The sequence below is a fragment of the Engystomops pustulosus genome, chromosome 5, assembly GCF_040894005.1.
Source record: "Engystomops pustulosus chromosome 5, aEngPut4.maternal, whole genome shotgun sequence".
NCBI classification, from domain to species: domain Eukaryota; kingdom Metazoa; phylum Chordata; class Amphibia; order Anura; family Leptodactylidae; genus Engystomops; species Engystomops pustulosus.
The window spans coordinates 44,919,456-44,945,906 of NC_092415.1; the positions used below are offsets into that span (position 1 = coordinate 44,919,456).

The 26,451-nt window shown below is 43.7% G+C and overlaps 1 protein-coding gene across 1 annotated transcript; it reads left to right on the forward strand.

Annotated features, from left to right (window-relative positions):
• Positions 1 to 26,066, forward strand: GGH (gamma-glutamyl hydrolase). Its single transcript, XM_072151831.1, has 9 exons — positions 1 to 327; positions 9,549 to 9,663; positions 11,372 to 11,422; positions 14,120 to 14,204; positions 17,430 to 17,568; positions 19,122 to 19,228; positions 19,394 to 19,484; positions 24,158 to 24,295; positions 25,651 to 26,066. The coding sequence occupies exons 1-9, from the start codon at positions 66 to 68 to the stop codon at positions 25,767 to 25,769; spliced, it is 1,107 nt and encodes a 368-aa protein (XP_072007932.1). The 5' UTR covers positions 1 to 65; the 3' UTR covers positions 25,770 to 26,066.
• The last annotated feature ends 385 nt before the right edge of the window (positions 26,067 to 26,451 follow it).

Below are 26,451 nucleotides of genomic sequence, written 5' to 3' on the forward strand. Positions count from 1 at the left end.
AATCCTGCGTGACCCTGACAAGGAGGAAGTGCTCGTTCCTCTCCCTGACAGGGACTGGAGCGCTGATGCAATGCGGGCGTTCAGGCGGTGACTCGGGGAGGAGGAGCAGGGGATACCGCAGCCTGGCCGCGCTGTGCCGGCCTACACACTGCCCCCTCCCCTGTAGGCCGCGGTTTATTAGGAGGCAGCGGCTCCTCAGGTGCACTACTGCCATCATGGGCACAGCTGCGGGGCTGCTGCTGGCGGGTGTGCTGCTGCTCAGCACCAGGACATGGGGGTCCTCACTGCACAACCCCCGGAACCCCATCAACAACATGCCGGTCATAGGTGAGAGGGGCAAGGGAGAGGGTTTGCTGGGCTGTATAGTTCTCCAGAGTATATGACATACAGTATGTAGCCTGCACGACACATTGCTGGGGATCCTGGCTAGACATATGGCATGTCCTGGCTGTACTGTGTATATGGCTATGGCTACCAGGGGTGACATGGGGGTCTTACACTATGTCCACAGGGTGACATTGACCCTAATACACTAGGCACAGCCAAAGATCTTAGAATAACACATAGTAGTAGTAAAAGAAATGAGCTGCTTGTCAATATGTACTTTATATGTTATTCTGTATTGTATTATATGTTACTGTATCTACTCAGCTGGAGAAAGTATCATATTTAAGGGAAAATGTAACGCAAAGATATTTACTAGTAACCCTAACCCTAAGAGGGTGGTCTATAGTATTACAAAGTGAACGCTCTGCCTGTAGTAACCACTTACATCTCACTCCTTAAAAGGAGTATTCCCATTACAGCAAATCAATGTTATTGTTTGTACTATAAAAAGTTATTCAATTTTCCAATATACTTCATTATGGTTGTCTAGATCTCTGCATGCTGTCCTACTATAGAAAGCTTCTATGTTTACTTCCAGGGGACAAAAAAATCTGACCATGGTGACACAGGTGCACTGCTCGTTATATCACACAGCTCTGATTACTATCTATGATATAACGAGCCGTGCACCTGTGTGACCACGGTCAGATTTCTATCCACTGGAAGTTAACATAGAAGCTTTCTATAGAATGACAGCAAGCAGAGATCTAGAAAACCGTGAGGAATTGATACAGAAAGTATATTGGAAAATTGTTTCGCTTTTTATAACACAAACAATAACATTAATTTGCTGTAATGGGAATGTCCCTTTAAAGATTTCTTTGGAAAATTATAATTGTAAACTCACAGGTAACGTGATCCATCATCATCATCATCATCATCACGCCTGTCATTATCTTTATTGCTCATTACAATTAGAAGCTGTATTACTCAGCTTTTATATAAGTCATCCTTTACATTATTTCCTTCTTGTTTTTGTCGTGTATATTTCCAGGTGTTTTTTGCATGTTATCTTGAATATGTATGTATCACAAATATGTGTTCATTTACATTTAGTTACTGTTCATTCTCTTGCGACTTCTGCTGGACAATGGTTCCGAGCGTCTACTACTCATTCAGGCATAGACTAGGTCAGAAACAAAAATGTGGGTATTTTTACTGTAATTTCTTAGAGGGGACTGTAAGTAGTGGCCACCAGGGACCCAGTGATCATCACACACAGTGACTTGTGGCTTTGTGACTATACACTTATACAGCGAGAGGAGCCAATAATTGTGCATAGGAGATGACTCCAGACTCTTCAAGAAGTCCTGGCAGGATTTGACCTACCTGGGGCCAATATTGCATTATATTGGGCAACAATCAATGGACCCATGGGCCTGCTTAAAGGGCATCGAACACCAGGATATATGATTGTATGCAAATGAGCCTTAGGAGCTCCAGGCTCCATAGGTGTTAATGGAGCCTTGAGCCCCACAGGCTCATTTGCATACAATCATATATCCTGGAGGTAGATGCCCCTTAAGTATTGACGACCATAGAATAGATCCAGTCACAACTATGCACATAAATAGGACCTCCTCTGAGGTTTGAGGCTGGGGCAGTCGGCTTGCATACAGGGCCATAGAAACTGCAACTGTGTGTATATGGCCATAGAAATCCATGGGGCAGTGTGCTAGACGATGAATCCATGAATAGCGCACAACATTCATGCTCCCGGATATATTACAAAAAAATCTCTCAAAGTGTCGAATTTATCTGAAAGGTTTGTTGAAATCATTAGGATCAGACCCTTTTGTGCTTGTTAGGTATTTGACGGCCCCGTGGTAAAGGGAGCAAACTGCATCCAAATAACATCTGGATGCTTCTCCTGGGCTCCTAAAGAGCACTGCAGGGGAACCCATCAGCAGGAATGACCTTATAAACCACTACCAGTATAAGGTAAGTGCATTAACCCCTTCCAGATCATGTTTCTTTCTTGGACCAGTGTGGTGGCATCATATAGAAAAGCAACTCTATATTGAGATGTATAAAGTCATAGAGGTGGAGAATTAAGCACTGAAGTCAAACTCTACCTGTCCCAAATTTCCCCTGTGATTAACATCATATACCAAGACTTCAGGACACCCTGTTACTGATGTCTGTGGACGCAGGGCCATCTATTAAAAACTTTATTACCAATTAACATCTTATTTCAAAGTTGATTTTTCTGGACGATGCCACCACACTGGGCCATGAAACAAACGTAATCTGGAAGCTGTTCATCTGCTTGGTGGTTTGTTAGGCCAACTACTGCTGACAGGTTCCCTTTAAATTAAGAGGACCAATATGATTCTGAGAACAGAGTGGAAACCATGGCAGGCGGTAGGTGATCTAGTCATGTACATTGTGTGGGGTGGTATTCAGTTTGCTGCCCCTCAGCTGTTTGAGGGTGTGTTCACACGTGGGGTTTACACATGCATTTTCCAACGCATCGCAACACCTGAGACGAGATTTGCCTGATTACATTGCTTTCAACATTGCGTTTACAAAACGTATACATTAACACAAAATTTTGTGTATATTTGGTAGTAAATGATAGCGTCAGAAGGTTTAGAGAAAACTTCCCCTCAACCAGGACAAAACACTTAACTCATGAAGGTGGAACGAGTCAAACCGGTTTCATGAGGAAGGATATTACTATTTCAGGACTCATTATCAGTGACTATGTTGTTGACGAGGATCTGCAACGTGATCATAAGGACACGTCACAGAGCAGATTTATCTGTGATTTCATCATTTTATAAAAACTTGATGTCACATGATTGTGTTCTCTACTCGTCCACAAATACCAATGGCACACAAATGTCCCCGTGGGGAATCTGTATTTTTCAGATTCTCATAGGCTTATATGGGAAGGCTTGAGCCTCAAACACGGGCAGGTATAGGACCTGTTCTGAGTTTTGTACAGCCTCCACACGGATCGGTGACAATCGCATTCATATGCGTGGGTCCAATGCCACGAAGGTGTCTGTGTGACATCAATTAAAATTGTGTATTGCAAACAACAAAAACCACGGTCACGTGTATGTAGCCTGAAGCTGAGGGGAAGACCCACAAAACTTGCCCTAAACCAAAATCGTCTTGGTTGCCCGGAAACCAAACGGAGTACAGCTTTCATTTCATTGTAAGAGAAAGCTGGGATTGGTTGCTGAGCAGCAAAAACAGGTTTTTCTTTTTGACATTTTAACATATCTCACAACAAAAACAGATAACACTTTTGGACCTTTTAACAAATCTAGGTTTCCCATTGCTTATCCCAACCACTAAGACTCCTAGCGACAGGGAGAATGGGGGCTCCTGGTGCTCCACTTGTTGTTATGGAGTAAATCCGGGCAGGATTTCTAGGAGAGACCGTAAGAGTAGGTCCAGCAGGTACATGCAGAATAGTCTGAGTTCCCAGGTTTTCCAGTATCGGTGTGGTTCTCACCAGTACACCGTGACGGAGTATGTTACATTGTCCCGTTAATCACTTGCTGTAGTTGTGTGTTGGCTCTCCAGGGACGTGTTTATCTTTCCATGAGTTATAGGCCTTGGCACACACATCGCTCCGGTGCTGAGAATTGTAAGGCTGGACGTTATTCATGTGTGTAAACAGCTCCGTCCTGTCTGACGTACGGCTCTTATCTAGCATTACCTTAGATTAATAGGCTGGGTGTTGATCCGAGGGGTCTACCGGCAATAATTTGTTACCTGAGAGCAGGGGAATAATAAAAATAATTATCCTGAATATTCCTTACACAGTCATTTAAGGAAATGGGAGAGGTAAACCATCAGATTGAACAGCCCGCGTCTAAGATCCACCCCTCTGACTACCTTTGACCGGCCCACCTCCACATCATTAAATAATGATGCAATTAAGTCTTCCATATGTTCATTGAATCAATGTATTGATTAACTTGCTGGTTGGTGGGGGTCTCCGTGATGAGACCCCCCACAGGTCACCAAATGGGGGGGGTCTGATGTACACCCGTTGGACCCCTCATCGCTGTCCACAATGAGCGGAGCAGCCGGTTACGTATGGCCAGTTCCCCTGTCTATCTCCATGGAGCTGAGACGCCCACTTATCTGCAAGTTGGGTCCTATCCTGGGGATTGGGATAGGGTATATACTGAATACAGTAGATAGGTATTGGGTAGAGCTAAGTTAATATTGGTCTGGCCCTCTGAAACCATTCCAATTTTCCATGTGACCCCATGGGGAAAATTGCCCATCCCTGGGTTAAACTGTTGCTCAGGTTTTATTAAAATATAATTTTGTTATCACTCTTAACCTAGGGTATTGTGGGAATCTGCCATCTCATTGTTATAACGGTGGCAGAGATTTGCCGTTGATATGCTCGTGAAATTTTCGGCACTAACTTCATGTTAATATGCAGACGGCAGGACTCTACTACCACTTCATATATCGTTGAGAATGAGAGTTGGGGTCCCAGCATTCAAACCTCCACCAATCAGATTGTTACTTTCACAGTCAAACCTAGTGCAACCCCTTTGATAATGTACCTGATAATATTGCAATTGTCATTGTGGCCTCTACTGGTACAGAGCGGTCCAGGATCTAGTTACATAATCATTTCATGTAGAATCTCCTTAGTTTCAATGTGTCCATCTGTACTAAAAGGCAATTGACATCTTATAAGAGTGTCTTTGTCAGGGATAGCCTCCCCCAGCATTAATAATATAGAGTCTCCATCATTAAAGTAGATGAAAAACATGAGTACTTTCTTCCAAAAGAAAGTACACCTGACCGTGAAATGAATGGATCTTGGTTGCAATACCACACGCTGTCCATGGTCAGGAGAGGATCTGGAATTTTGGAGGTACCAAACAGCCTTCAAACAACACCTTTTAACCCCTTGCCGCAAACCAACATAATAGTACCACTAATAGGAAGTAGTCATTGGTGGGAAGGGGTTAAGAAAATTTCTTGTCATGGATGACTTTCCTCAGTTTTTTTTTAAATACATCTACCACCAGGATGAAGGATTGTAAACCAAGTACACTGACATACTGGTGTGTACCCCCTGTGGCAGGACTTGCTCCTCTTTTAGCTTCTTATGCCCTTGTACTTACCATATTTTTTCAGACTACCATATAGTCCAGTGCCCCTTATATGTGAACCGTACTTGCAGACAACAGCTGTCTTGAACTGTGCACAGGTCTGCCACTTGCTTGTCATTCATCCTTACAATCAGGTGCGCCTTATATATGAACCTAGACGTTTTAGCAGGCATTTATTGATGGTGCGCCTTATAATCCGATGTGCCTTATAGTCCGAAAAAAAACTGTACAAAAAAAAAGGCTTTAAAAATTATGAAAATGAGCCTGAGGAGCTTCATAGCTGTTAATTGAGCCCAGAGTCCCTCTGGCTCATTTGCATAATTTTTAAAGCCTTTTTTTAAAACCGGGCCATGAAAAGATAAAACAAGAGCAGATCCTGCCAGAGAGGACACACACCAGTATGTCAGTGTGCTTGGTGTACAGTACTTCATCCTGGTGGAAGACTGAAAGATCTGAAAAACCTATCCAGACAGACCAGTTTCTTCTGTATGTCCTGTTAAGTGGATGGGTGCAGGCTAGGATTGTCTATTGTTTTGCGGGAACAATTGTGTGTCATATGATCAGTATATACACAAGTGCTATCATTCATGACAATCATTTCCAGGATATACGGATAAATCCACATCCAGCATAACGAATCCTCGCCTAATCTACTTATCAAAGTGCTGTGTGATATATCCGCTGATTGGAAATATCTTTATACTCGTTTCAGTTATTTTAATTTTATTGGTGCACGTGTAGTTTTAGACTCATATCTCTAAAACCTATTTTTTATGGGATTGCTGGAAAAGCCCTTTGAAACCTTTTGCCCACAAGTGAGTTTTTTTTTCCCTGGCATTTTTGTACGTTTATGGGATTTACCAGATTGAACCTAGAATCCATTGTCTGGTCCCTATGTTCAGTTCAGATCAGCAGTTCTAGGTTCAGTCCGGTAAAGCAGAGGTCCCCAACCGCCGGTCCGCGGACCAGGACCGGGCCGTTGGAGTTCACCAGCCGGTCCGCGCAGGGGCGGCACCGGCCAGCACTGAGCTCCCGCACCGGACGGGACCACGTTGCAGCCCTGTGTCCGGCACCTTGCTCCGCGACGCTGCCAACACCTTGCGCCCACCCCCCGACGCCGCCGGCACCTTACAACGGCCCCCAGACCCTGCCGGCACCGAGCTCCCCCCCTCCAGGCTCTCGGCTCCCTGCTCCCCCTGCCCCCGCTCAAGCTCCAGGCTCCTTTCCCGCTCCCTCCGCTAACATCCTCCCTGCTCCCGGCTCTCCGCTCCCTCCGGTTCCCGGCTCTCCGCTCCCTCCGGTTCCCGGCTCTCCGCTCCCTCCGGTTCCCGGCTCTCCGCTCCCTCCGGTTCCCGGCTCTCCGCTCCCTCCGGTTCCCGGCTCTCCGCTCCCTCCGGTTCCCGGCTCTCCGCTCCCTCCGGTTCCCGGCTCTCCGCTCCCGGCTCAACCTGTCTCTGCTAACGCCCCCCCCCTCTCTCGGCTCCCTGCCCCTGCTCAAGCTACCCTACCACTCCCTCCGCTCTCCGCTCTCTGCTCCCTCTGCCACCCCGCTCCCAGTTCTCGGCTCTTGACCTACCAGCTTACGGCTCTCTGCTCCCGGCTCCCCTTCCACTCCCGTCTCAACCCGGCTCCGCTAACGTCCCACCCCCCCTCCAGGCTCTCGGCTCCCGGCTCCCCCTGCCAACGCTTAAGCTCCAGGCTCCCTAGCCTTCCGGCTCTCAAGACCTACCCGCTCCCGGCTACCTCACCGCGCCACCACCGCTGCAGAGAGGTAAGGTTACTTTATCTTTGCAAATATATGTGTAATATGTGTATATATGTGTAATATGTGTATATATGTGTAAATATATGTAATATGTGTGTGTGTGTGTATATATGTGTGTATATATGTGTATATGTGTATATGCTGTATCTACTGTTTGTTTATGTGTATATATGCTGTATGTATATGCAGCATTTGTGATATTTATCAGGGCTTCTATTTTGTACTACATGGCAGTACTCGGTATGCATTTTATACTACTTGGCGGTACGTTGTATCTATTTTATACTACTTGGTGGCACGCTGTGTGCATTTTATACTACATGGCGGTATTCTGTATGCATTTTATACTACATGGCGGTATTCTGTATGCATTTTATACTACATGGCGGTATTCTGTATGCATTTTATACTACATGGCGGTATGCTGTATGCATTTTATACTACATGGCGGTATTCTGTATGCATTTTATACTACATGGCGGTATGCTGTATGCATTTTATACTACATGGTGGTATTCTGTATGCATTTTATACTACATGGCGGTATTCTGCATGCATTTTATACTACATGGTGATACGCTGTATGCATTTTATACTACATGGCGATACGCTGCATGCATTTTATACTACATGGCGATACGCTGTATGCATTTTGCATTGCTTTATTTTTACACCAAACCAATATGATGGATCTGGTCCGGACACTCCCTGATATCTTATATTATAAGCTCCACCCCTCCATAACCCCACCCCATATGACCAAAGCCCCGCCCCTACCGGGCCATGGAAAACTGGTCTAGCTTAAAGCCGGTCCCTGGTGCAAAAAAGGTTGGGGACCTCTGCGGTAAAGGACCCACAGTTCGGCCATACTTTGAGTCGAGGCCTGGGCTCACAGCGGCTGCTAGAAGTTCTGTATCCCACACAGTGTTCAGTCTGTGAAATACAGGCGACAGAGATAATCTTCTACAGTTTATACATTATATACATCTTTATTTTTTACAATAAAATGTAGTATTTTATTGAGACAGAAAATGTAGAATGGTGGTTGCAGTTAAGTTTTTTTCATATTTGAGACCTTTTTTTTTTTTTTAACACTCCTTGCAAAGTTAGCCACACAAGAATTTTTCAGTGTTGCGCCTGATCATAGTCAAAATGTTGCAAATAAAATCCAGTCCTGATCAGAAAGGGGTTGCAGAAGTGTCCTGATTTATCAACCTCAAAGATAAATCAATCTGAAAACCCCAAAAAAGCACACCCATATAAACAGACTAACGAGAAGTTGAGTTTAATTATAATATTTTGTTGGGGCAGCCAGCTACCATGTTAAAGGAAATCTACCACATGGATGCAGTGCTACTTAGCCAAGCACACTTACCTGCTGGTGCCCTGAAACGGGATCCATTCTTTTTGCTTTAATGGCTTAGTTTTTGAGAAAACCATATTTTAAAATTATTCAAAAGACCCTCAAGGGCTCCCGGCTATGTCACAGGAAACTCTTCTGGCTCCGTCGTCTTATTATTCACACCTCAATTCAGCTTTCGGGATTGGGAGGGAAGAGGAGGGAAGAAACGCTGAATGCAGGTATGTAAAATTAGCAGACGATAGAGCCAGACAAATGCTTCTGTGATGTATTCAGGACCCCTGGGGGGCTCATTTGCATAATTTTAAGATATTTTATTTTTCTAAAACAACGCCATTAGAAGCAAAAATAACAGATTTTGTTTCAGGAGGACCACCCCAGCATGTAAGTGTACTTGGTTTAAAAGCACTGCACCCATGTGGTAGATGTCCTTTTATTTGTATTTAGAATTCATGATTTTTTTTTTTTTGGCTGTGAGTTCACCTCCAGTACAATCAAAGTGGCTTCTCTGTGTGTGGCCTCCATGGCAGAAACATTATATAATTTTAAATTTAAAAAAATCTTTCAGTGTTTTTTTACACTGCATAACAAGTCAAGTAATTGCTGAATGATGTGTAATGGTGGATTGATGTTGAATGAGTTTCTAGTAAAATAAAATGAGATCTAAAGTCTCCTGTTCCCGCTCTACGCAACTTCCTGGATGTCTCCCGACACGACAGGAAACGGTAGAAAAGGACTGCTCCTGAATGAGGCGGGACAACGTTCCAAGCAATAAATGGCAGAGCAGCCTCACCTGGCATTTCCTGTAGTATCGGGAGGAAGTCGAGTGCAGCAAGATTCGGGAGAGTCTGAGACATATTTATTATTCTGTAGCCACCTGTAGAGTTCCTGTGTATCTTTCATGTCCTGATTCAGTTTCTCTTTGCGCTGGTAGGCCTTCTAGAACAGGAGACCCACTTTGACGAACTGGTACACTTAGGCCATTCCTACATCGCTGCTTCCTATGTGAAGACGCTGGAGTCAGCTGGAGCAAGAGTGATCCCTATAAGGTAATCCTGACACCACTGAACGCTGCATGTTCATCACAGCAAGGACCACAATTACGGTTTTAAAGGGAGACTGTCTTGATCCCACAAACTATAAAGTCTAACTGTAGAGAGCGTAGTAATAATAATAATAATAATAATTCTTTATTTATATAGCGCACACAGATTACGCAGCGCTGCACAAGCATATCAAATTGGTCCCTGTCCCCATGGGGCTCACAATCTAAACAACCTAACAGTATGTTTTGAAGTGTGGGAGGAAACCGGAGTACCCGGAGGAAACCCACGCAAACACTGAGAGAACATACAAACTCTTTGCAGATGTTGACCTGGGTGGGATTCGAACCCAGGACCCCAGTGCTGCAAGGCAGAAGTGCTACTCACTCAGCCACCGTGCCGCCCTAGTACGAGCCTGTGTGCATGGCCATGCTTCCTGAGAAATCCTGGTTTTATTAATCATGGAACTATGATTACTATGACCTGTAATAAACAAGAACATGCACACTGTCTGTAGTGGTTACATATCTTATGCGTGTAAACTGTGATTGGGAGGACTGATGGAGAGGTGGCGCCTGGAGGGTGAGTATTTTTGTTTTTAAAGGGAAGCTGTCAGCTGTTTCCACCATACAAAGTTGCAAATATTGTAAGGTATTCATCCTGGAGATCTGTGTAAACGTGAGTTTGTGTGATGTTAGTAGCAGCAGGACTGTGAAAAATGCATTTATCTGGCTTGCTGGTGTGTGAGATCTCTTCACTGTACTGATGTACAGCCCCTTCCTCTTAACTGTTTTAGGATTCAAACAGAGCTGTGCAGCAGTACAATGACGAGATCTCACACACCAGCGCACCAGCTACAGCCTCAACCTGTGAATATAAACAGATTTTTTTTCACTGTCCTGCTGCTACTAAAAAGACACAGGTTAACACAGATCTCCAATATCTAACACTGTCTACAACTTTGTAAGGTCAAAACTGATGAACGATTCTCTTTTTAATTTAGATTAATTGCAGGGATTCCGAAAAGTTAGAATCCTCCTGGACAGCCCATTTAAAGAGAACCCGTTAGGCAAAATAACCCCCCCCCCCCTTATCTAAATATATATAAATATAAACTGCCATTAGAGAGCATTGCCTCTATCCCTTCATTGTCCCTCTGCATGCCTGTAAACCTAAGCAATGAGGTCCTAAAGCTGTATGCAAATGACCTAAGAAATGTCCAATGAGTCATTAGACATCACTGCCTCTGACCATGTGACCAGCCTCATTTACATAATAAAGAAATTATGATTTTACAATGAATAATGTATGAAATAACTAGATAAAGGCTGTGATGGGATCCTTGTGAGCTGCTCCAACAGGTAGAGGTGACAGGACTAGTGACACAGACCTGATGACAGGTGTCCTTTCAAAGCTCCGAATATGATAATTTTAGAGTAGGCAAGAAGACATACATTTATAAGTAATGGAGTATCTTGCTTCTGTCTCACATTGTATATGTTTTCAGTGACTTTTAGCCAATTTATTTGTGTTGAGACTTGTGTAAATTTGGTGAAATTTTCAGTGATTTTTGCTCAACAATTAATGATTTCTAGTGCTGTCATGCAGTGTAATAAGAGATAGATACTGAGAGAGATCAATAATAATGGTAAAATTATGTCTAGGTGGAAACAGTGTAACCAGAATATAACAATGGTGTATTTCATATTTTCAGGATCAATCTTCCTGAAGAAGAGTATAAGAAGATCTTCAATGTTATTAATGGGTATGTGTAATCCAGGACGTTTTGTGAAATGGTACAGTTGGGTGCATACAAAATTCTCCCAATCGGCCTGATACTGTGATTTCATATGGTTAAATTCATGCTTTAAAATAATTCTTGTTTAAATATAATCTGTATAAATAATACAGTTTTACTAAAGTACGATACTTTATTGATCCCCTAAAGTTCCTTAAAGGGGTTGGCCACTCTTTTACATAAGTTGCCCATGTGCCTTTTCTGCCTCAATACTAATCCCTGCATGGTCATCATTCTTTATAAAATTGAATCTATTTTAGAAATGCGCTCTATACAGGCGGTCCCCTACTTAAGGACACCCGACTTACAGACAACCCATAGTTACAGACGGACCCCTCTGCCCACTGTGACCTCTGGTGAAGCTCTCTGGATGCTTTACTATAGTCCCAGACTGCAATGATCAGCTGTAAGGTGTCTGTAATGAAGCTTTATTGATAATCCTTGCTCCAATTACACCAAAAATTTTGAAACTCCAATTGTCACTGGGGCAAAAGAAAAAAAATTGTCTAGAACTTCCATTATAAAATATACAGTTTCGACTTACATACAAATTCAACTTAAGAACAAACCTCCAGACCCTATCTTGTATGTAACCCGGGGACTGCCTGTACATTGTAAATAGCTGCAAACGTCTGTTTTTTTTAATGCATAGGTATATATAGGCCAATTTCCAACAACCACTACTTCATTGGTTTAATGGTACCTTGTGTTCACGAACTCTGTAAGAAGGCTAATGGATGTTTAGAAAACCCTTGTTCAAATATGCTAGCACAGGAGAAAACAGTGTGGCTGATTAGAGAACTAAAACTTGCATTCCTTTAAAGGAAACCTACTACCATAGATCCACCTATTAAGGTAGATCTGGTGGCAGGTTCCTCTAATGTATAGCCCTTTTTCCTTTAGTTGCCCAAATCTTTAGTCAATTTGCATATTAGGGGCATTAAAAATTATAAAAGAGGCTACTGGAGCGTGGAGTAGCAACCAAAGGATTACCCCTAAAAAGGCTATATTACTATACATTAAACGAACCTGGCATCATATCTACCTTCATAGGTAGATCCATGGTAGTAGGTTTCCTTTAAGCTGGTTGAGAATCTGTAGCATTACATTTTCTTTTTTTTTTTTGTTCTATGAAACTCTCACAATGGCCAGAAAGAAAAAAACTTTCAAGTAAAACTCGAAAGTCTACTCTTGTTCTTAGAAATGAAGGCCATTCCATGTGACAATTTGCCAAGAATCTGGAGATTTCCTACAACGGTGTGTACTACTGCCTTCATAAGAGCGCACAAACAGCCTCAAAGCAGAGTAGAAAGAGAAGTGGGAGGCCCCGCTGTGCAACTAAGCAACAAGACAAGTACAGTAGAGTCTAGTTCGAGAAAATGACTCCTCACAGGTCCTCAACTGGCAACTACATTAACTAGCACCCGCCAAACGCCAGTCTCAACCTCTACAGTGAAGAGGTGACTCCAGGATGCAGCCTTCAGGGAAGAGTATCTAAGAAAAAGCCATATCTGAGACTGGCTAACAATAGGAAAAGATTAATATGGGCAAAACAAAACACACATTGAAAGTGTTACAGACAGACGAATATAAGTTTGAGGTGTATGGATCACACTGGAGAACAACTGAAAAGATGCTGGAAGATGTCTGACGCCATCCGTCACCATGGTGGAGGTCATGTGATGGTCTGGGGTCGCTTTGGTGCTGGTAAAGGAGAAAATATGTACAAGGTCAAAGGGATTTTGATTAAGGAAGTCTATCACTCCATTTTGCAACGCCATGCCATACAGCGCTTAATTGGAGCCACTTTCATCCTACAGCAGGACAATGACCCAAAGCACAACTCCAAATTATGACCATGATCTATTTAGATACCAGCTGCTGCTTCTTCCCTATCTGTAATGGAGGGGCCGCCCAGTCACCAGATTTCACCCCATTGAGCTGTTGTAGGAGCTGCTTGCCCGTATGGTACGCAAAAAGTGCCCATCAAGCCAATCCAACTTGTGGGAGGGGCTTCTGGAAGCGGGGGGTGAAATTACCTCAGCAAATTAACAGCTAGAGGCCAAAGGTCTGCAATGCTGGAATTACAGCAAAAGGAAGAATTATCTGGTGAAAGCAAAGTTTGAAGGAAAAAATTATTTCAAATGAAAAAAAAAAACCTTGTCTGGATTATATTTTTTTTTAATCATTTAGCAACTCAGTTGAAAAATAAAAATGAGTTTTCTTGGAAAACACAATGTGATCTTTTGAGTAGTAGGGTGTAATATATTACTGTAGTTTGCTCCCCTTGTACTTGGTACAGATACTGAGAGATCTGGAAATAACGGCTCATCCTTGTGATGCCACCTAACACAGCAGTCACATGTCCATGTAGTAGATTCTTGACTGACCTGGTCCAAAAAAATGTATCGGGTATGCAGGACTCATTGGATAAGAAGCTTATTAGTGGGGGTCCAACTCCTGGGAATCCCACCAATCACCAGAACGGAGATCCTGTGGGTGGAGTGTCGGGTCTTGTGATCAGTGGGAGCCCCATCAGTGGAACCCCCCCCTGATCAACTTATTATCCCCTTTCCTGTGGCTAAGTACTGATCTTAATAGTGAATTTTAACGTGTGTGTATAAATATATACGGTAATATAATAATTTTTTTATTATTTTGTAGATTTCTTCTTCCTGGAGGTGGTGTTGACCTTCAACACTCTGGATATGCAAAAGTGGCCAAAATATTCTATGATCTGGCTCTAGAGGTAAATCTAACCATTAATATGTTGTTACTAATGTATTTGCTACATAAATTGTGTTGGGCCATGTATGCGGTTCTGGGGCTTCCATTGTTCTGCTCTGTTTTGGGAGATTATAATAATGTGGCTTCCTTTGAAGTACCAGACAGAAAAAAGTCCTGCTGTTCCTATAGGTATTGTGTCTGTGATTTCTAGAATCTACATCTGAGATTATAGCATCTGACTTAGATGTGAACTTAAAGGGGCATTCTCATCTGGGCATTGACCTTTAAGTTATCTGCCATATACATTTCTTCAATTGCATGTTATTTAAGAAAATGTCCCGGTGTGAAGGTAATTTCCCATAAATGTAGCCATGTTGTCCCTTAGAAACATGATTGTTGTCCTTGGATACCACCACTCCTGCTGAAGTGATTGCACACAGAAAAATTGGTTTTGCAAATGAAATGGAAGAGAGTTACTGGATATCCCATAGCCGTCCTGTAGAGATGAACGCTGAATCCCAGTGGTCATACACCTCAATATCCGTCTCCTGGCCACTGTTTTCAGGGTATGGGGGTGGTTGTATCCAAGGGCATTTTCTAGTTTTTAATGGAAAATATGGTGACATTTACAGGGCTGGTTCTAGCCTTTTGCTGCCTGAGGTGAAACTTAATAATACTGACCCTCCCCCCACACCTCACCTCACTACCTCAAACACTAGTCATTAGACACAGACATTGGTGAAATGTAAATACCTTACATTTGACAATCTGCTTCTTTACAATTTCTCCCAGCCATGGTTTATATGAAACATCTTCAGCTCCATGCAGCACAACTCCACAAGGCACTCCTAAAAATACCACAGTTACTTACATTATAATAGAGCATGTTCCATATAGATATTATCCTCACAACATGGCTGAACATGCTTAAAGGTGCCAATTTAATTTCTTCAGGCAGTATGTATTTGCTAGCCATAGGCAAGTCCGTGCTACCGGTGGCAAAATGCCGCCTCTTAAAGGGTCCGCCATCTGCTTCAAACAGGTAAATTTTTTTAATAACATCCAATGGAAGAAATGTATGTATATTTTATAGGAAAGTGTGGATTGCCATACATTGGGTGTGTCTGTGTAAGAGATTGTACAAACCTTTTTCTAGAATACCCCTCTTACCGTTTTTTAGGAGGAGGATGAAATTTGAGTATTACAATTAAACCAGTCCTAGGCGTATATATCGTTACTAGATGATATATATACATATGCAAGAAAATCATTACAGCCCCTGTTTTCTGTGCTTACCCCCTTCCCAAAGTTTGTGTACTATTATGTCATAGTGAGTATGGTGAGGCATCTCCATACAACGTAGGTATTTTCTCACCAGTAATGCCCAGAGTCCGTGCTGGCACCAATTGCGGATGTTAACCATTTTTAAATGCCCTCCAGCAAAGCTGCCGAAGCCTTTTTTTTCATAAATTAATAACAATTGTTCCCTGCTGGTATTATATACAGATCAGATATTACCGTATATACTCGTGTATAAGCCAAGTTTTACAGCACAAAAAATGTGCTGAAAAACGTCCCCTCGGTTTATACACAAGTCTATTACAAAAAAAAAAAAATTACCCAGCCGCGCTGACTTCGGAGGGTGAGTATTTAAGTTTATTTTTTTAAGGGCTGTGGGGGCAGGCTGGCTGTATACTACTAGGGGCTGCTAAATACTACTGGGGGCTGGCAGGCTGTATACTACTGGGAGGGTTTGACCAATGCATTTCCCACCCTCGGTTTATACTCGAGACAGTCGTTTTTCCCAGTTTTGTGTGTAAAAATTAGGGGTCTCGGCTTATACTCGGGTCGGCTTATACTCGAGTATATACAGTACATTGATCTTATGGTAGCCTCCCATAGTATGACTGTTATATGTGATCTGTATATATAGACATATACACAAAGGATGCACATCACATCTTCTCTGCATATCTAACCGCCTCTGATTCGGAAATCCTTTGAAGTCATGGCATCCCCCTGCAGGCACAGTGGTCATACAGGCTTGTAGAGGCGTTCATGCGACCTCTGGTCTGTGTATAGTAAACTACCATTGGACTTTGGAACTATGGAAAAACGTGTTCTCTGCAAAACAATTTCACCAGGTTTGGATAAATTTGGATTTGGTTGTTGCCATGAGATAGACTTGTTATGTCAATACCAATTACACGTTGAATTTTTAGTCATCTGAGTTTGAATCTCAGGCTGTGCTAGTCAGGTTCTTTGCATATTATACAATTCAAATCATCCCATTTCCCTAGAACTGATTTAAAAATAAACAAATAAAATCCTGAATATGTCACATCTCACTGCATCCCCACTTTTTGCCATTTAGCTACACAAGTAAATTCGGTCATACAGTACTCAAAATAGTAGCAAAAAGGAATCCTATCCTGCAAAAATGAAACCTTCTACAGGTCCGTACGCTGAAGTATGAAAAAGTTATTGGCCTCAGAATGGAGCAAAAGGATTACCTTATATACTCGAGTATAAGCCTAGTTTTTCAGCACAAAAAAATGTGCTGAAAAGCCAAACTCTGCTTATACTCGAGTAAAAAATATATAGGTTTTACCAGGTTTTTGTGGTAAAATTAGGGGCCTCGGCTTATACTTGGGTCGACTTATACTCGAGTATATACGGTACATTTTTTTTAAAACCATTTATTTATTATTAGAACATAATAAAACCTATATACATTTGCTATTCCCACAATCATACCGGCCCAAGGAATATAATAAAGTGGTAATTTAGAGCGTAAGCTGAAAGCCAATGTATTTTTTCTACAGTGTAATCGCATTTGAAATTATTTCTACAGCTTCCCAGTAACCGACATGGATTTTTAAACTTCCTAGTCATAGCGTTTCATATTCCATTACTTTTTATATTTTTTTTTCAAGACTGGGAGTGAAAAATGGAAACGCAAAAATAAAAAAACAAAAATGGCCTGGTCCCTAAAGGGTTAAATATAAATCTTGAGAGACTTTTCCTCTTTGAATAGATAAAATTAAGCAAAGGTCATAAGTTCCTGCCCTCCATGCACCCATGTAGGGTGTGAGCAGCAGCTATCAGAGGTCCTCTTACTTGTACACCATGAGGTGGACGATCTCCTACAGAACAGTGGAGCATCAGAGGCTCCACATAGATCATGGAGCAATGAGGTGTGAATATATCGCCCTAATCAGACTGTTTTATTGTCCTTTCCTCTCAGGCGAATAAGAAGGGGGACTACTTTCCCATCTGGGGAACTTGTTTAGGATTTGAGCAACTGACTGTTCTGACAAGTGGACAACTGCTACTAACGCTGACCAAAACGGATGACATTTCATTGCCTCTAAACTTCACTGAAAGTAGGTATATTGTGTAGTGTGCACTATATGTCTAAGCTTGTGTATACATATGAGCCCCAAATGATCATCAGAACAAAAATCCCTGTGAAGTAAGGAGCGGCTATCTGGACTGGAGCAGTTATATACATGACAAATAAGAGACTTAGGGGAGGAAGCAGAATACAGTTACAGCGAACCTGTCACCAACTTTATACCCCTCCAAACTACCAGCCCCCTCTAGTAGGGAATAAAATGTCCTTTCTAGAATTTCAGAAATTTTGCCTATTTACGTGTTAAATCTCCTCCAAAGTCTTGTGAAAATGAGAAGAGCCTTATTTTGCCTGAGATGAGTGAATTGTAGAAGCAGCAGGAGGATTGTCACTTCAGATGCCCCTATCTTGTCTTATATACTTCTATAAACTAATAAGAATCTGATCTGTCAGACTGCATTAGGCTCATGATGTGGTTAAAGACACAGAAGGTGAAATGCAGATAAAGATCCAATTCAGCCTTTGCCTTTAATTCCCTCTATTTCGTAGTTCTGTAGCTCTCAATCCTTATGTTATAATTCTTTCATTTTTATCTTTAATATGACACCCACTGCCTGGCCTTTGGTACTACTGTAAATGAGCATAAGTGACCCTTTCCCTGCAGCCTCTAAACTTTGATTTATCTCGGACAAAAATTATCCCTTTTCTGGTCATTTTTCTATTACTTTAAAGATTTTTTTTTTTCTATGGGTAATGTCCCTTTCAGACAAATGTTTTAATGCGCCAGTGTGCTACCCATATCCTACCAATTGTAGCACAGGGCTACAACATCCACTTAAATTATCCACTGGATGGTGCCATGCTCTGTCTTCTGCTGTAATGTACAGCCTGGCTGCACAGCTCCATATGGAGAGGGGAGGGTTGTGGAAAAGCGCCCACCCCTCCCCTTCTCCAGCCGGCAGTATGCTACACACGGGCCCAAGCCCAGGTATAGCATGTGTTTGTCTGAAAGGAGATTTCAGATTAGAGATAATACTCAAAAGGACATTTCATACCTGAATAGTTTATTGGGGTAAAATCTGGTAATTTAAGGTATTTACTACAGATCCTTAGACTGGAATAGAATAGTAGCATGCGTGTTACATGACATTTCCATGGTCAGCTATCACATTTGTACATGCACACATTGCACGGATGGTAGAACAATAACCCCTGCCCTCCATATGTCTGTAATCCAGACTTGTAGGGACTCGATGAACCAATTTTGGATCTTGAGAGTAAAAAGCAACATGAAAAAATGTTCTTTAGTTTCATTCATACTGGTTACTTGGGGGTAAGAACAACGTGTAATGGACAATTTTGCTTCCCCCGCTCACACGGTGCCTGCCTTCCTCCAAAATGTTTGCCCCCAGATTTCTTCCTGACTTGTAAAGTCTCTCTTCCTAGAGCCCCCCAGACTAATGTGCTACAGGGGTATGAGGCCCTGCCAAGTTTGTATTTGGGGTATCCTAGATGACCGGACAGAATTGCTTATGATTTATTATATGAGTAATATGTTATTTACACTAAGCTTTTATTTTCTAGATGTACTAAAAAGCAAATTATTCCGCAACATTCCAGACTCCTTGTACAAAACCCTTTCCAGTAAACCCTTAACAGCAAACTTCCACTTCTGGAGCCTCTCTATGCAGGTAACATGTACAAGGAGAACTCATTGTAGGTAACTACTTATTAAAGGGGTTGTCCAAATGACTTAAACTTACCAGACACCTCTGTTCCTGCACTTCCATGCAAATTCTTTATATCACCTGATTCCTCTTCTGCTCATTTATTTTTACATTTTTATATTTTTATAGAATTTTACAGCCAATGAGAAGCTCAGAAAATTCTACAATGTCCTGTCTACCAACTCTGATGGTGTTGTGGAATTTATCTCCACATTTGAAGGTATGTATTTTCTTCCTACTAACCTGCTGACCAGTAGAGGTCACCCCAAAATTATGAGCACACATTGTCTTTTAAATGTATCTACCATCAAAATCAAGCGTGATAAACCAGGGGCACTTACTCATAGATCCAGGCACAGTGACTTTGGTAGTGGTTTTATATTTGTTATCCATGGCCTGCTTCCTACTAAAATCAACTTTTAAAATTATGCTGGTGAGGCAAAAAGGCTGCCCGAGCTTCTTCGTGCTTTAACTTCACAGGCTGCTACACTGTCACCCCTTGCTTACTCTGCAAGTGCTTCTTGCATTGTATAACAGCCTGTGAAGCTACCGCATGGAGGGGCTCCGGTACCCCCCGTAGCATGTCAGGCTTATTAGTATAATTTTAAATTATAGAAGGAAGGAGGCCATGGATACCAAATATAAACAGATTAACACACTCACATCCAGCGCCTCAATCTATGAGTAAATGCAGGGGCGTTGCTAGGGTGGTAAAAGATCCGGGGCACGGGCCCCAATGCATGTGTATTGCACTTTCAGTAATGCCCCCTCCTGTACATAACCCCCTCACATGTGGTTGTGCCAATAACAAGGTTACTTCTGGTATATACAGCTACAGAGAACAAAGGAGAAATCCCCATCACCACATCTTATGTTCCTCATTGTCCCTACATCTTGGTTCCCTGGCAGTGTTATCCTGCTCCTGCCCCCAACAATCTCCCCAAATACTGTAAGGCTGCGCTCACACTTTGTCTTGCATTTAAACAAAACCAGGTGCGTGTTACCCATCACTTGTGTATTACTGGAAAATATATGTGATCAAACCAAGGCCTGTCCCAGTGCCATGTGTGAACACGCTCCAAGAAATGTCCCCCACACAGCCCCCCCCATAAGTAATGTCCTCACACAGCCCCCCAGTAAGTAATGTGCCTCACACAGCCCCCCAGTAAGTAATGTGCCCCACACAGCCCCCCAGTAAGTAATGTGCCCCACACAGCCCCCCAGTAAGTAATGTGCCCCACACAGCCCCCCAGTAAGTAATGTGCCCCACACAGCCCCCCAGTAAGTAATGTGCCCCACACAGCCCCCCAGTAAGTAATGTGCCCCACACAGCCCCCCACTAAGTAATGTGCCTCACACACAGCCCCCCACTAAGTAATGTGCCCCACACAGCCCCCCACTAAGTAATGTGACCACACAGCCCCCCAGTAAATAATGTGCCTCACACAGCCCCCCACTAAGTAATGTCCCTCACACAGCCCCCCACTAAGTAATGTCCTCACACAGCCCCCCAGTAAGTAATGTGTCTCACACAGCCCCCCAGTAAGTAATGTGTCTCACACAGCCCCCCAGTAAGTAATGTGTCTCACACAGCCCCCCAGTAAGTAATGTGTCTCACACACAGCCCCCCAGTAAGTAATGTGCCTCACACAGCCCCCCACTAAGTAATGTCCTCACACAGCCCCCCAGTAAATAATGTGCCTCACACACAGCCCCCAGTAAATAATGTGCCTCACACAGCCCCCCAGTAAGTAATGTGCCACACACAGCCCCCCAGGAAATAATGTGCCTCACACAGCCCCCCACTAAGTAATGTCCTCACACAGCCCCCCACTAAGTAATGTCCTCACACAGCTCCCCAGTAAGTAATGTGCCTCACACACAGCCCCCCCACTAAGTAATGTGCCTCATACAGCCCCCCAGTAAGTAATGTGCCTCACACAGACCCCCAGTAAGTAATGTGCCTCACAAAGCCCCCCCAGTAAATAATGTGCCTCACACACAGTCTCCCCAGTAAGTAATGTGCCTCACACACAGTCTCCCAGTAAGTACTGTGCCTCACACAGCCCCCCAGTAAATAATGTGCCTCACACAGTCCCCCCAGTAAGTAATGTGTCTCACACACAGCCCCCCAGTAAGTAATGTGTCTCACACACAGCCCCCCACTAAGTAATGTGCCTCACACAGTCCCCCCAGTAAGTAATGTGTCTCACACACAGCCCCCCAGTAAGTAATGTGCCTCACACACAGCCCCCCACTAAGTAATGTGCCTCACACAGTCCCCCCAGTAAGTAATGTGCCTCACACAGTCCCCCAGTAAGTAATGTGCCTCACACAGTCCCCCAGTAAGTAATGTGCCTCACACAGTCCCACAGTAAGTAATGTGCCTCACACACAGCCCCCACTAAGTAATGTGCCTCACACACAGCCCCCCACTAAGTAATGTGCCTCACACACAGCCCCCCACTAAGTAATGTGCCTCACACAGTCCCCCCAGTAAGTAATGTGCCTCACACAGACCCCCAGTAAGTAATGTGCCCCACACAGTCCCCCCAGTAAGTAATGTGCCTCACACACAGCCCCCCAGTAAGTAATGTGCCTCACACAGACCCCCAGTAAATAATGTGCCTCACACAGCCCCCCAGTAAGTAATGTGCCTCACACACAGCCCCCCAGTAAGTAATGTGCCTCACACAGACCCCCAGTAAATAATGTGCCTCACACAGCCCCCTAGGAAATAATGTGCCTCACACAGCCCCCCCAGTAAGTAATGTGCCTCACACAGACCCCCAGTAAGTAATGTGCCTCACACAGACCCCCAGTAAATAATGTGCCTCACACAGCCCCCCAGGAAATAATGTGCCTCACACAGCCCCCCAGTAAGTAATGTGCCTCACACAGCCCCCCAGTAAATAATGTGCCTCACACAGCCCCCCAGTAAATAATGTGCCTCACACAGTCCCCCCAGTAAATAATGTGCCTCACACAGTCCCCCCAGTAAATAATGTGCCTCACACAGTCCCCCCAGTAAATAATGTACCTCACACAGCCCCCCAGTAAGTAATGTGCCCCACACAGCCCCCCAGTAAATAATGTGCCTCACACAGCCCCCCAGTAAGTAATGTGCCTCACACAGACCCCCAGTAAATAATGTGCCTCACACAGCCCCCCAGTAAATAATGTGCCCACACACAGCCCCCCCAGTAAGTAATGTGCCTCACACAGTCCCCCCAGTAAATAATGTGCCTCACACAGTCCCCCCAGGAAATAATGTGCCTCACACAGTCCCCCCAGTAAGTAATGTGCCTCACACAGCCCCCCAGGAAATAATGTGCCTCACACAGCCCCCCAGGAAATAATGTGCCTCACACAGCCCCCCCAGTAAGTAATATGCCTCACACACAGCCCCCCAGTAAGTAATGTGCCTCACACAGACCCCCAGTAAATAATGTGCCTCACACAGCCCCCCAGGAAATAATGTGCCTCACACAGCCCCCCCAGTAAGTAATGTGCCTCACACAGACCCCCCAGTAAATAATGTGCCTCACACAGTCCCCCCAGTAAATAATGTGCCTCACACAGTCCCCCCAGTAAATAATGTGCCTCACACAGTCCCCCCAGTAAATAATGTGCCTCACACAGTCCCCCCAGGAAATAATGTGCCTCACACAGTCCCCCCAGTAAGTAATGTGCCTCACACAGCCCCCCAGTAAGTAATGTGCCTCACACAGACCCCCAGTAAATAATGTGCCTCACACAGCCCCCCAGTAAGTAATGTGCCTCACACAGTCCCCCAGTAAGTAATGTGCCTCACACAGACCCCCAGTAAGTAATGTGCCTCACACAGACCCCCAGTAAATAATGTGCCTCACACACAGTCCCCCAGTAAATAATGTGCCTCACACAGCTCCCCAGTAAATAATGTGCCTCACACAGCCCCCCAGTAAGTAATGTGCCACACACAGCCCCCCAGTAAGTAATGTGCCCACACAGCCCCCCAGTAAGTAATGTGCCTCACACAGTCCCCCCATAAGTAATGTGCCCACACAGCCCCCCAGTAAGTAATGTGCCTCACACAGTCCCCCAGTATGTAATGTGCCCACACAGGCCCCCAGTAAGTAATGTACCCCACACAGTCCCCCAGTAAATAATGTGCCTCACACAGCTCCCCAGTAAGTAATGTGCCTCACACAGCCCCCCAGTAAGTAATGTGCCCCACACAGCCCCCCAGTAAATAATGTGCCTCACACAGTCCCCCCAGTAAGTAATGCCCTCACACAGTCCTCCAGTAATGTGCCCACACAGCCCCCCAGTAAGTAATGTGCCCCACAATGTTCTCCCCCTTCCCTAGTCCCTATCATGTTTCTCACCTCACAGATGCAGCTCTCTCTCTCTCTCTCTCTTTCTGTGCGCTGCTTTCCCCTGCAGGTCATGTGATCATGACATCATCACAGGTCCTTGAGTCTCTGGAACTCCCGGAGGCTAGGTCCTTGCAGGGGAAAGCAGCGCCTGCACTCGTTCTCATCACGATCTGAGGACACAGATCGTGATGAGAACGAGAGGGAAGGAATCTCCCGGGCAGCGGGGCAGCTGATCTGCTGACCCGAGGAGATTCGGGGCACTGGCCAAAAGATCCGGGGCACGAGCCCCGGATCTTTTGACCCAGCGACGCCCCTGAGTAAATGATTGTGGTTTTAAAGGAAATTTACATTAAGTGTGTGCCCATCGACTCTGTTAGGTGCCACCACGCCACATTATAATACAGAACAACCAAAACTTCATCCATATCACAGTGTGCCAAACTAAGACCCATGGCTGAATGGGTGAGAAAGTAAGGGACCAGGCCATGTTTATCCTACTGTATTAATGTGTTTTATATACTGTATTTTGCAGCATACGATTACCCTATATATGGAGTCCAGTGGCATCCTGAGAAAAATCCCTTTGAATGGAAAAAAACCTCAGACATCTCGCACACTGCAGAAGCCGTGCAAGTGGCTTTTTACATGGCTGAATTCTTTGTTAATGAAGGTGAGAACATCATAACTAAGGGGTCCTATAGGGTAACTGGGTGAATTCATACCCGAATAGGACATGTGGGGAAAAAAGTTTTACTGAATTTCAAATTGCTATCTTTGTCCCAGCAGAACTGTGTGGATCCAGCAGTGTCCTGGGGTGAAGTGTGGAATTGCAACTAAGCTCCATTCATTTCTTTACAGCTGAGCTGCAATACCTGCACAAACCACGCTCAGATGTGGCGCTGTTTTTGGACTAAAGCAGCCATGTTTTTCAACCTCTGGAGAACCCCTTTAAGACCTATTCCAGCCAGAAGCATTTACCCATCGGGTAGATGGGCAATGCCATTTGGTGGGGTCTGTGCACTGGAAGACAGATCTTGAAAGTGATCACACTTGCAGTTTGGAAGTTTTTGAATAAAATTATTAATAAATCAGGGATTTGCCTTAACCATGTGAAGCCTGTGGCACTTTCTGAAACTAGTGCCAAGTAGTTAGACCCCTATAATTTAGCATTTTTGGGTAATAGAAGCTTCTCACTGGAATACCCCTATAAGGCTACTTTCACACTTGACGTATGCTAAGGATACGGCAGCGAGGTGGAGGGGTGCACGGCACCCGGCCATACATACAGGGGAAGATAGGTCATGCTCTATCTTTTCCCTGTGTGGCACTGTACTGCTACTGGGTCATCATGGCTGTCTATGGGGACATAGTTTGTGGCCGGAGATATACGTCCCCACAACGACAGTGTTCAAGGAGCCTAATAGATCACAGTAGCCTGTATGCAGAATTTAGAAAGTCCACCAATGGTCCAATAACTAAATATACATGATAAATGGATTACAGTAACCTGTATAGAAGGTCTAGTCCTCAGAACAAGTCAAGGTATTTGCTTACAAACAAGTGTTGCATGTTACGCAGAGGAATAACAGAGGACCAGGGAAATGTACACAGGTCTACATACATGCATACCCCTGTTGAACCAAGGTGAAACACGGATGGTGTCCACCCTTGTTCTGTATATACCTGTATTTGTATCCCTTGTCCTCTGTTATTCCTCTGGGTAATGTTCAATACTTGTTTGCAAGCAAATACCTTGACTTGTTCTGAGGACTAGACCTTCTATACCTCTATACAGGTTACTCCGATCTATTTATCATGTATATTTAGTTATTGGACCATTGGTGGACTTTCTAAATTCTGTTGTGTTTTTTTTTTTTCCCTTTTTTTTGTGGTGTAACTAGAGAAGAGTCACCTATCACACCTTCTATGGTGAAGCTGTTTATACCCAAGTGTGAACCAAGACTAAATCTGCTGCAGTACTCATGCGGTTGTCTATTAATACCTGTTATTGTTGTATCTTTGCAGCCAGAAAAAGTCAGCACCAGTTCACAGATGAAGCACAAACGAAATATCCGCTCATTTACAACTACTGCCCAACCTACACGGGGAATATTTCTTGCTTTGAGCAAATGTATTTTTTCTGAAGCCGTTCTCGCGCTGTTCGTCCGTTGTGAGCAGATCTGTTTGCTATGCACCTTTTTATTGTTTGCCGCTCTCGTGATGACATGTTTTATCTCTATCCAGTCTGCATACACTGTTTTATCTGGACAGGTTGTAATATATTTGTTACTGGACTTTCCATGTCCCGGTACCACTGAATGTAAGGCTGTATTTAACCCATGCACTGCAGAGAGTACTGTGTTTCTTAAATTATTAAATCTTTTTTATGTTCTTCATTTCTGGAAACTGAGTCCAATTAAATGTTGACTTGACAATGCAGACCAACTTTTTGCTCTTGAATGTTCATCTTTCATTAATGAAGGACTCGATAGATTTGTTTATATTTAGTTTTTAGCATTTCTCTATACATCAAATATATATAGGGGGATCCCATAAACTTACCACAGTTACTTCAGATGATTGACTCATCTCCCCATTGTGTCTAATCTGTGTAAGCCAGAATACTGGAATCCTTTATAACTGAAATGCTGTGTGCCACATCTATTGAGTCTTTTGGACCATGTTTAGGCAGTTTTCTGACTTGTCTGGCAAATGGGCCACAGAAAATAGCCTGTGCGCCAGGAAATTCAATATTGTGCCGCAGCAACTAATAAAAGGTATAAAGTACTACTCGCCCGTCTTATACTGCACCAGATTAATCATCCA

Bases quoted from the DNA above. Each gene is read 5' to 3' on its own strand.
- GGH (XM_072151831.1), top strand. From the start codon at position 66: ATGCAATGCGGGCGTTCAGGCGGTGACTCGGGGAGGAGGAGCAGGGGA. The intron at 14,205-17,429 runs GTAAATCTAACC...CTTTCCTCTCAG, and splicing joins TCTATGATCTGGCTCTAGAG to GCGAATAAGAAGGGGGACTA. The intron at 19,229-19,393 runs GTAACATGTACA...ATATTTTTATAG, and splicing joins TCTGGAGCCTCTCTATGCAG to AATTTTACAGCCAATGAGAA.